General features: G+C 39.6%; 1 protein-coding gene across 4 annotated transcripts in view; it reads left to right on the forward strand.

The window, feature by feature from the left end:
• Positions 1 to 5,057: 5,057 nt before the first annotated feature.
• Positions 5,058 to 12,703, forward strand: part of abitram (actin binding transcription modulator) — a 31,377-nt gene continuing 23,731 nt past the window's right edge. The window contains exons 1-4 of one of the 4 annotated variants that reach the window (XM_012964525.3): positions 5,058 to 5,193; positions 5,297 to 5,414; positions 11,041 to 11,092; positions 12,503 to 12,632. In XM_012964525.3, coding sequence (XP_012819979.1) covers positions 5,339 to 5,414; positions 11,041 to 11,092; positions 12,503 to 12,632 — 258 coding nt within the window. In that variant the 5' untranslated portion in view covers positions 5,058 to 5,193; positions 5,297 to 5,338. The remainder of the gene's footprint in view (positions 5,194 to 5,296; positions 5,415 to 11,040; positions 11,093 to 12,502; positions 12,633 to 12,703) is intronic. The other 3 variants (XM_012964527.3, XM_012964526.3, NM_001004966.1) reach the window with 3 other exon arrangements.

Here is a 12,703-nt window from a genome sequence, read left to right on the forward strand (position 1 = left end):
TCATATATTTTTCAAAAGTACACATTTCACCGAATCTAAAATGGGTACCCATGTCTTTCTACTCCAAAGTACCAAGCCGTAAAGCTTTCCTGTTTGCCGATTTTATGACATTTCAGAAAATCGCCTAAAAATGTTGCAATTTGCAGCATTTATCTCACACAATTTTTTGCATACAAAGGCAAATAACCCCAAAAAGAAACACCTACGGTCTACTGAACAGTTTGATGCCCAATATGCATAGATATACCAAAGTCTGCGGGATGCACTGACCCCAAAATGAAAATAGCGCATATGGATTTTCGCCTGCCAACAGAGACCCCCAGAAAACCATATATTTTTGGAAAGTACATATTCTGATGAATTCAAAATAGGTAACATTTTTCAACACCAAAGTTACACATGGAAAAGCAATGCTAAAAACAGATCAGGAACTCTAATACAGGGATAAAAAAACAATAAAACCACAAAAATTGTGCAAATTAGTGAAACGACAAAATAAGTCACACAACAGTGTAATTAGTGGTCAGCATATCTGATCCAATAGTCCACTGTCAAAATAAACAGTTTTTAGTGAAAAGAAACTAAAAACAAAGTGGTAAAAAGAAAAAAGTGTTTGTGTGTACATGTGTAAAAGTTGTGTTACAGTATGTAAGTGTGTATATGAGTATATATAAATGTATATAGGTGTATATGTGTGAAAAATGAAAAACAAGAAAAAAAACTTCAAAATTGTGTGCTGTATGTGTGTGTAAATGTATGTAAGTGTATGTAAGTGTGAATAAATGCAAAAAATCACTCTTACCTGTCCTGAAGCTTGCCTGGTTCTGGTGCTGCAGTCCTGGTCCTCCGTGTCGCAGGAAGTCAGTGGGCCGGCGCTGGGGGGGGGAGCAGGAAGCGGGACCAAGCAGCAGACACGATGTGATAGCGTCTGCTACTTGGGGGTCAGCCCTGCAATGATCGTGTCGCAGGGCCGACATGACAGCCCCCCCGGCTCGTTGCCCAGGGGGCTTTCATCGCTAAAAACTCTCACATGCTGCTTCTGCAAAGAGTATCTTTATTTGCCAAACAATGTACGGCACACGTTGTTGGCACATAAAGCCTTTTACTGCAACGACATACGCCATTCGTCGTTGGCAGTAAAAGGGTTACAAATCTAAAAAGAAGAAAGAAAATAATTAATGAACTATGACAAATGAGAACTAGTTAAAAAAAAAAGAAAAGGCCATGCTATAATATACTAAAAGTTAACTTTAAGGTGGACTACCACTTTAACATTGCATCTGTAGTGTTCCAGCCTTTATAATTAATCACCAAATTAATTAGTGAAACAAACAACCATTTATTGGCTCAATTTCAAGTGAGACAATCCATAAAAATACAAACAGACTATACCAAACGACAAACAGGTGTCTCCCAGTGCTTTATGGTACCCTTTAGCCTTTATAGAAGTACAGTCACCCACACTGTCACACTGCTTTAACAGATGACTTGTTTAGCGCAGCTGATGAATACATACATTATACTTGCTAAAGGTTTAAAATGGAAGTGAATGTAGTAGCTACAATGCTCTGCAGGTAAATAAGTAAACTGCTTGAATAGGTGGAGTAATATAGGGGGTAATATAATAAATGGTCTTAACATTGCTACTTGGTAACCCATAACAACCAATCACCAGATAGGATAGCATTTACTGGTCAAGTAAAATGGGTGATGCAGACTGTGATTGTGCATACTTATCCACTTAAAGGAGAAAGAAAGGTAAAAACTAAGTAAGCTTTATCAGAAAGGTCTATGTAAATACAGTCATAAGCACTCACAGAAATGCTTCACTGACTTCACTGCGAAAAGATTTCTTGTGTCTGTAATTCGTGTGCCAGAGACACGCAGCTCTCTGCTGTCTCCTCTCTCCTGCACCCCCCCTTAGGAATGTGGATAGTCTTACTAACGGAGCATGTTTACTTGGTCTGGGTGTCTATGCGTCTGTGCAGGAGTGAGGCATTATGGGAACTTTCTTTACACAGCTCAGCGTTTTTTCTTCCTGTTTGGCTTCTGATCATCTGAACAGGTGAAATATGGGGAGACTTAAGGGCACTATTGTGACAACTGAAGGTATGCCTGCAGCTTGAGATTAACTCTTTATTAGCCTTTCCTTTTCCTTTAAAACTGCATAAGTTTCTTGCATTCCAACATATGCCCCCCCTCCCCCACCCACGTGCATGTTTTTGGTCAGTCATGATAGATGACGTATAAGTGTGGGCTGCATAAATAGCATAAACGTTTTGTGTAAAATACTAAACATTTTACATATTATTGCCAAAAATGTATGCTTTTCCACAATAATAACACCAACTATATAAAGTATTTACACTATCTAACCAAAACCATCTGGACTTTTGTCTGTCCAATATAACATTCTGAAACCAAGGCTTTTAGTAAGAAGTAGACCTTTTTGATAAAGCTTACTTATTTTTTACTTTTCCTTCTCCTTTAAGGTTTACTGTGACTGGAACTAGAAGCCTTGGCCCAGCTGTAAAAACAGCCCCACTCTAATATTCCTCCTTTTAAAACTGGAATTACACATTCAGAGCATTATTTTAGCATCTGCCAATCCCAAAATCATTAGTTAAGCTGGCCATACACATTTACATTCAAACAGATATTGACTGTACGTTTTAATGCAATGATCTAAAACTAACATTTAGACTGAAATTGTAGAATTAAAGTCCTAAAAATAACACATTGGATGATGTTCTAACTATAAATAATTGCCAGACATCAATTGAATTAAAGTTATGTCCCAGAATACATTGTAGGTCACTCAAGGGTATTGTGTATAATTAAATACACAATACATGCACAGATATTATCATTACCTGACCTAATTTTTATAACCTGACCGATCGATTAAAAGACTGGTCGCCATGGTACGAAAATTGTGCACACACAGTCTAAAAATCGTACAGTACGGTTTGTGTGTGACTAGCTTTAGATTGCTAGATGATAAAAGATTCATTATGCTGGGGCAATCATTTCCACTGCACAGCAACCTTGACATTGGCATTTCACATGGTGATGTTAGACTTATGTATGGCTGCTCGCCCATAAAAACAGCTATGTTCCAACAAATACTTCTTATGGTGAGTGTTCCCACTGAGGAGAATGTGATTTTAGAAAATTTGTGCAGATCTTTTGGTTAAAAATGCATCTAAATATTTTTGAGAACATATGTGAGAGACAATATAAACCTATATGGTATTCAGTTGCTAAAAATGTTCTAGGCCCAGTAGCACAATTATATAGTACAGGCATAGGATCTGTTATCCAGAAAGCTCCAAATTACAGAAAAGGCCATCTCACATAGACTCACATTTACAGTTACTTTTAACTACATACTGTAAACCAAATACCGTAAAATAATTTATTTTATTACTACTGATTCTGAGGTGGAACATGCTGTATAAACGGTGCTAACATCATTGAAACTTCCCTTAGAAGTGGGTGGTATAGAAGGGTTAGAAGGCTGATGCAGTGGTGATTTCATACATAACACCACCAAAACTCATAGCAGGGTAAGGCAATGGAAATTTCATGTATAATACCCCGAGAACTCATAGCAGGATGATGAAGTGGCAGTTCCATACATAATACTCCCAGATTACCATTGTGGTACACATTTGCCTCAGTACTAAGTAAAATAAGTTACAGAAACTGACTGGGAAGCAGCAGGTCAATAAGTAAAAACTCACTGCAGATGTGGACTGTGTGACTGTGGGGGTAAAACCAGGCAGGGCCTGACCTGGTTAACACTTTGATGCATTGCCTTGTAACATAGGGGGACAGAGGGGGGCAGGAAGACACAGGAGTCAGAAGTGATGAGTAAAAAAAACAGCCACCTAGGCAGGACCTTCTGCATGGACAGCGTCAGTGTATAACTGGCCAACAAGGGAGACACTTATCTTGTGAATTATTAGCTAATTTGCACTTTGAAGTCCTCCACGCCAAATAACCTGCTTAGATGGCTGTCTAATAGCCTGAGAGGCAATTTTGGGAAAACGAAGTGCTGTGTATGCAATCCCACCAGCGATTTACAATCTTGCCATTGGGATGGCATTGCGGGATTAGTCGCCTGCGGTAACGAAGCTTTGATGCAGGGCTACTAATCTCCCTGTGTGCCACTGCCCTAAGGGCTGTGACAGACAGGGAGATTAGTCGCCGCATGACAAATCTCCCCGATATGCCATCCCACCGGCTAGAATGTAAATTGCCAGTGGGATGGCATACGGGGCGCAGCGCATTGGCAAAATCGCCGAAGTTGTCTTGAGAGGAAACTTCGGCGATTTCAGCGCCGCATATATGCCATCGCACCAGCGATTTACATCCTCACTGGTGGGATGGCGTATCGGGAAGATTAGTCGCCCACGACAAGGAAGACACAGAGCTACTAGTTGCAGCTACTTGTCAAGGCTACAAAAATAAACAATGCTGATCATTTACTGATAATTATCTCTACATGTGTTTTAGCAGAAGCAATTCTCTGTATTGTCTATGGCAGAGTATTTTCTGGTGTTTAGTAGCCGTGCTACTAATAAGTAGCTGCTACTAAATAGATCTGTGTGTCTTCACCTGAAGGGAAGCCATGGTTTCTTTTAACAGCCGTTGGGCTATATCATATTTTGATAGCTGATTGCTTAATGCATTATAATGTGGATTTCCTATGGCAAGGTGCTTGTAAAAAAAAAAAAAATACGAGGAATTTAAACTGATTATGGTGCTGATGATATATAATACATGATAAGATTAACTTCTAGACCTTTTTAAAAGACTGCCATAGTTTAATGCGTTTTAATGTGGATTATCTATGGTAAAGTGCTTGTAAAAAGACAGAAACAAGCATAGAATGATATGGTGCAGCTGATATATATAATAAATGATAGGGATACGATGAACGTTTGGAGATTTTTGAAAGAGTGCCACAGCTCCCTCGGTAAGATATGAAGTCTGTACAAGTACAGAACAAGGTTAAAGCAGAGAGAAATCAGGAAGGACTTGGTCTTTGCCGTGTTATTGCAGCGTTCGATTTCTTAGTGCTATGACCACTTCCTGTAGGAGGATAAGAGAACACGCACCGCTTTCAGCGTAGAACCGGAACAGGGAAGAGCTGTTTGCTGCTCTTATGATGACATTTTTTAGTAGGTAAAACGCTTTTAACCCATTTTTCCAGCAGATAAATAGAATAACTACATTATGAGTGTGACGCGATAAAGACGATATAATGTGATTTCCGTTAATGTTGTAGGCGCTGAAATCTTCCTGGGTGCAATATTCTGAGAGCCTTTAGATGGCAGAGGAGTGTAACAAGCTGCTTGAATTCCCCTCAGTGGTAGATCGATATTTTAAAAGATGGTACAAATCAGGTAAAAGATTTTCATAATTTTAAAGTACAGTCCAGTGTTACCCATTACATTTCTTTATAGTTATTCTCAGACCCCTGAGCAGCAGTCACTGGCTTGTGTGCTCCTTCCTAATGTGATACTGTTACTATATTTTTATGAAAGTACTGTAGAAATAAAGTCTTATAGAACACATTGCTTTTACTTCTGTGGTTTAACAATGTAAAAAAAAAAACGAAAAAATGAAGCCCCTCCTCACTGCATCAAGTATTACAGATCTGTGCTTTTAAACTTGCACGTGTCTCTCCCTAATACATCTACACTTAGGGGCTAATTCATCAGTACGATTTCAAATCCCAAATGGGGTAAAATTGGAATTAGATACAATAATTTCTGATGCTTACGAAAAAATTGTATTAGTCACGATAATATTGTATTGGCGATCCGAAAGTCACAAAATTTTCGTATCCGAACGATCGTAAATGGCGGGAAAACCTTTCTGACTTTCGGACTCAGTGGCACTCTGTAGCTCCAACCTGGCCCAGGGAAAGTACCAAAGCTTGAATGAATCCGAAACTGTACTTGGCGTGACGATACGATTTTGTTGCACAAATTGTCGCGCTTATTGTTGCAAAATACGAAAAAGTCGCAAAGAATACACACAGTACGAAAACTACGAATTTTTTGTATTCGGAAGCGATCGTACTTTGATAAATGGGCCCCTAAGGGGGTGATGTTGCTCATAGCAAGAAATTAGCACTTAGATTTGAACAGTCACCTACAAGTTAGAAAACAATATCACATATGATTGCTTGCTATGGGCAACATCACCATAATATAATAATAATATGAATAATAAATATGCCCCTCAATATTTTATTCCTTTCAATAATAGTCTCCAATAAAGGCTTTCCTTACACTCCTGCACATAAGTACTGTTTCTTCCCATTTTGGAAGTTATGCATGTACACAAAAGTATTTTACTCCTTTAAAGGCTCCCCTCCCCTTTTCTCAACTGCAGTTGAGGAACCCCATTGGGCAACTATGATTACTGCTTTGGAATATTCAGAGTTGTGCAGGCAGAGTTGGCAGCCACCATGATTTTTTGGTTAGGAGCATGCGCACATGAGTACAAAATTTTCCTTCTTTAGGTGCACATAATCCCGAGTGGCCACCAGAAAGCTGAAAGATGAGAGGGAAATTGTGACAGTTGTCAACCATATTTGCAACTCTGAACACAGGAAAAAATTGCCAGCACTTGATCTAACCCGCTGTAGCGTTAACCAGCTGCTAGAAACTCCCTTGTGCCAACGCTTGGTCTAACCCACGTTCTGGAGTTGACCAGCTGCTATAAACGATAAAAAGCCATTATTGGCACACAAAAAGAAAGAGATTGCCAGAGCTCAGTTTGCCTTTAAAAATAATTTTTACAATGGGAGGCTAACCAACCCCCTCCCACTTGAGCGCGGAACGAGGCAGGGGTGCCCCCTTTCTCCCTTGCTATTCGCTCTGGCGATAGAACTCTTAGCAACACTACTCAGGGACTCCCCCAACATACCGGGACTACAGGCCGGCAGACTAATAGAAAAAGTATCACTATACGCGGATGATATTCTTCTATATCTAGCCAACCCGAACGAAGCACTATCTAATGCATTGTCCCAGATAGAGGAATTTGGCATTTACTCAGGACTAAGAGTGAACCAATCAAAATCACTAATTTTTCCAATAGATCCACTTCCCCCACCTCAAGCACAGCAGATAGGACAATTACAAGTAGTACATTCATTTAAATACCTGGGGGTTGTCATTAGCTAGAAATATACCAAATTTGAAGAAGACAACTTGACCCCGATAGTCCACAATCTATCCAATAAAATAGACACATGGACACAGCTACCCCTCACCCTGCCAGGCAGAATCAATCTACTAAAAATGATATTTCTACCCAAATTTTTATACATTTTTCACAACTCTCCAATACCACCCCGTGCCAAATGGTTCAAACGTATTGAATCCCTGATCCTAGGGTTCCTATGGGCAGGAGAACACCCTCGCATAAGCCAAAAAACCCTGCAAGCTCCTGTAACCCAGGGAGGCCTGGCCTTACCCAACATGAGACTATACTACCTCGCCAGTCAATTAATTTATGCACGCTGGTGGTTAACCCCACATCGGGACAACACATCCACACTACTCGAAGCCAATATATTGGGTTCACTTGAAGCTCTAACAAACTTACCATACAGGGGAAACTCACAACACTACACAACCACTACCCCTACGTGCACAGTTATAACCGCTTTTCAAAAGGCCCTCAAACACGTCCAAGGCCCACAACAACTATGGTCACGCTGGACACCATTATGGGGCAACTGCTCCTTACCCAACTTTACCTCCCTACCTAACATTGCACAATGGGCTTCCTACAGAGTTAAACAACTGCAAGATATACTAGTAAATGGGAACCTCAAACAATTCCAAGAACTCAAAGAAAGCCACCAAATCCCGCAAACAATACACTTCAATTATCTTCAACTCAGACATGCCTTTCACTCCCAATTTCCCACCAAACCGGTGGAAATGAAAGACACCACCCTAGAAAAATATGTACGCAGGGAAAACCTCATCAAGCCCCTATCCTGGTACTATACCATCCTATGGCAGGCTAACCCAGACCCCCTGGCTAAGGTATGTGAGAAATAGATGCATGACATCCCCAGCTTAACTGAAGAAATGTGGGTAGATGCCTTAAAGCAAATTCCAGACTTGACAATATCTATAGCGGACAGGTATATACAAATGAAGTTCCTTAACCGGGTATACCTTAAGCCATACAGGCTTTCCAAGATGTTCCCCCACACCCCAGATACCTGTATAAAATGTGACCGAGACACTGGCTCATATATGCATGTGTTCTGGAGCTGTCCAGCTGTGCAGAACTTTTGGAGAGAAATTGTTAACTACATCTCTGATGCCCTAAGCTTTCCCCGGATTCTATCACCAATTGTTTGCCTACTGGGAGTGGCAGAGGACTTAGGTCTCACACACTACTGCAGACTTTGCTACCTCCAGCTCCTATACTATGCCAAAAAAGCCATTCTCTTGCAATGGAAATCCTTGGCCCCCCCAACCCTACCGTTCTGGAGAACTCTAGTCAATAATACCCTTACCAACCAGAAGCTGACCTACCTCGCACGGGGTTGTCCAAAAAAATTTCATGCAATATGGGGCCCTTGGTTGATCTTCTATGAAACCCCAGAAAACTCCACAGACAGTATACCACAACAATGAAGATAAACTGGTTCCTATCTCCCCAGCTCTACACTCTGCCTCTTTTTCCTCTTCCTTGCTCTTTCACCCTTTTCCCCTCTGATTATTGTCCTTTTTGTACTTTTATGTTAAGTTGAAAAATACAAAAATAAAAACTTAAAAAAAATAAATAATTTTTACAAAAATGAGGTGTTAGTACCATATGCAATTAAAATCAAATCCCTACCCTTAACTCAGAAGCTCTAGTGCTATGTAGCCTTTAAAATAAGGAACTACTTTCAGGTGTATGTTAATGAGCTGGGGCTTAAAAGCTCCCTGCTTCCTCACTAGAGCTTCTGAACTAAGGGTAGGTGCAACATGGTCTTACTACTCAGTCACATTGTTTTCTGGGGGACTTGATTTTAATTGCTTTACAGACTTGTAATGTTAATAAGCAGTGTAGGACTCACGTACAATGAGGGGCCTTGACGTGGCACATGAGCTTACGTATTTTGCCCAAAGTATAGTACAGGTAAATGATCAGTTATCTGGAAATCCGTTATCCAGAAAGTTCCGAATTATGGAAAGGCCATCTCCCATAGACTCCATTTTAAACAAATGATTCTAATTTTTAGAAATTATTTCCTTTTTCTATGTAATATTAAAACAGTACCTTGTACTTGTTCCTAACTAAGATATAATTAATCCTTATTGGGGCAAAACAATCCTATTGGGTTTATTTAATGTCTAAATTATTTTTAGTAAACTTAAAGCATGGAGATCCAAACTATGAAAAGATCCCTTATCTGGAAGACCCCAGGTCCCGAGCATTCTGGATAACAGATCCCATACCTATAATAAAACCTTATTTCTTGTAAAAAATATTTTTAAAGGCAAACTGAGCCCTGGGAATCTTTCTCTTTCTTTATATGTGCAACTCTGAGCGGCATGGAGAAGGAGGGTCATCATGCAGGATTTTTGTAAAGAGGGGAACCCAGTAGAGGAGTTCCTGTTTCTTTTGCCATTAAAAAAAAATACTGGTTGTTTAACTTATGTAAATTACATATAATTTGTAAAGTTACATATTTGTGTATGAAACATCCCTTGCTTATGCTGGCCAGAAATACCCCAATATTTAATACACTTCCAATTTCTAACCACTATAATCCAATTTTTAAACACTGTAATCTCCAGTAGGTCCTTGTCAGGTACTTTGGCAGATCAGATGCTGTTGTTACACAGTTAGCTGGCAGAACTGATATAAGAGCCCACCCTCCTGGTTGTCAGATGACATCCATACGGCTGTCTTTTTTACCTAGTTAATAGTTGAATTTGGCTATCAACAAATTATACAGTAGAGTTTGGCTCGTGTATGATATTATTTTGCATGGAATCTCCTTACATGGGATGCTGCAACATTTTAAGAGTCTGGTATTCGAGTGGAACTATGTAAAGCCCTATTTTTTGTTTGAGTATAGGACAGTGTTATGGAAGTATTATTTTTCTTTACAATATGTAGAGTAACATATTCATTTATTAATTTTTTTTTTACACACACACAAAAATACACCCACACCCTTAATTATATAAAATTCTATGTGTGCAGTTTCACCCCCAGGCCACTGTCACTCATACATTTCTTATGATATATGGTACTATGTCACAAAGTCTATATAAACCCTGTGCTGTCTTTGTTCTGTAGTCCTGACACTTGATTTTGTTCAGAACCCACGTGTGTGTCAAATAAATCTTGCCTATTTACCTCAAACAACTTTCCATAACAAATGTAAACATTGGTTATCAGATTGTATTCTTTGAATAAAATTCTTTACTAATAAATAACCTTGTTATAAAAGCTTCACATATCAATAAACCCATCCATTACTGCATCCTTATCGCTCATTCTTAGATATGCAACAATGCCTTGGAGTACTATAGCCTTGGTTTAGTTTTGAAGGTAATAGATTTGAGAAGCCCAGTAATGTGGTGCCAAAACTTCCTTCTTTGATTTTCATGGAAATTGGCTGCAGGGGTTTGTGCTAGTGGGTGTCAGGTGATATTTGCTTTTAAACTTGTTTGTTCACTACAGAATACAGATAAGATGCCTAGCTGCTGCATTTACTGATAGCTAGACTGATGTCTATGCAAGCCCACCCCTTTTAAGCAAAAAAATAGCAAAAGTATTTTTCTTTTCTACTTTTTGTATATGTTAAATTAAGAAAAACCTTATAGAATAAAACATGGATATCCCTTTAACCTAAAATAGAGACCAATGCTGTTTTGAGCGCAAGCACTTTATTCTATATAACTTGAAAACTGTGGTTGTGTGTAGCCAGCATTACTGTAATGTAATATTTGATTGCTGATTTTATCTTTTAACTTAATATTTGCTTTTCAGATGTAAAGGGAAAGCCATGTGAAGATCATTGCATACTTCAGCATTCAAATCGGTAAAGCCATCTGTTGTGTTTTGTACCCATTACTAGCCATTTATTCTGTTTATATACCTCACTTTTATGACATCACAAATATTTCCTATTGTCCAGATTGGCCAGATATCGATCGGCCAGGTTAAAAGATTCAGTCGGATCGGGGGCCGCATCCGCTCGTTGATGCGGTCCCCAAACCGACTGATACATTGCCGCCTACATAATTGACCCCAGGGCCAAACGATCGGATTATTTATTTTTTTAACTTCAAGCTCCCCGATATCGCCCAGATCGGCAAACGAGCGGATCTTATCGTGTATGGGGACCTTAAAGATGCCAATAAACTTGGGGTGACAGGCCATCACTTCTGAGTCAAGCTAGGTTTTTATTTAATATTCTGATGCTCTACCTCATACTGTTGCCATTCAGCCTTTAGCTGCCTGTTTGCTTAGTGTGGCTAATGTAAGGTATGTAACAATCCGAATAATCCAAATTAAGGCCTGAGTGCAGTCTATTATCGTGGTTCTTTTATCGTGGTTGCAATCACACTTCGTGCACCCCTGGTAGTTACACTACTGCATCTATTTTATCAGGTTTTTTGAAAAATATTTGCTTAGCATTCATTCAATCTTTGGATTTAAAACACCTTTGATTTCAAGGCAAAGTTTACAGAAATATGAAAAAACCATAAATATCCAAAACAGTGTGCATTCTGAAAACCCCTGTTGCAGCGCCGGATTTTAATTCCAGGCGCCCCAAGGCCACCCCCCTGGCGCGCATGCGCAAAAATCTCCCCTCCCCCCCCGCAGACGCAAGTGCGCATGCGCAGCCATTCAAACTACCATACGGAACAGTGGGGAGAAGTCCCCATTGCTCCGTATGGCCGCAAAATGTTAAATTTTCGCTGCGGCGGGGCGGCATTCCGCCCCTAAATTTGTGCCGCCCTAGGTCCGGGCCTTTGTGGCCTCGCCACAAATCCGGGCCTGCCCTGTTGTAAACACAATGAGTAGAAGTACACAAGCAAAAAAGTGCTGATGTGGTCTTAACATATAACTTGTGTCAGGCCCCAGGGGGCATTGTTTACTAATGAGGATATAGCAATAATTAAAAAAATGTCACTGTTTTTACCAAAACTGCAGTGTTTTCCATAGAACTACAATATAATTTTGACTGCCACAAGTTGTAGCAAAATTTGGCACACACCATTATGTGCAAGCTAGGCAGCAACATGCGCAAAGTTTAACCCTATTTGGAAATGGTGCACTAGCATCATTTTGGACCGTAGAAAGCAGTTTCAAATAGTTATTATTTTGTTCTGTGAAGGTAAGGAAACTCTTAAATTGTATTAAAGTAGTGTTTGCATCAAGCCTAAATTTTACTGTGTATTAGGACGTTGTTTATTTTGGCTTTTTTTTCTTTTTGCATCTGCAGAATCTGTATTATTACACTAGCAGAATGTCACCCACTTCTTCAAAATGGAAAAACCATTAAAACTATTAGTTACCAGATCAGTGCCAATTGCAGCAGACTGCAGAACAAAGTCTCTGGAAAATCCAAAAGGGTAAGAGATACTGAGTACAAGTTGCAGTGTAATCTCTGAATCTCTATAGAATCTGAATGCATGCTTTATTA

The sequence above is a fragment of the Xenopus tropicalis genome, chromosome 6 (genome assembly GCF_000004195.4).
Source record: "Xenopus tropicalis strain Nigerian chromosome 6, UCB_Xtro_10.0, whole genome shotgun sequence".
Lineage (NCBI taxonomy): Eukaryota > Metazoa > Chordata > Amphibia > Anura > Pipidae > Xenopus > Xenopus tropicalis.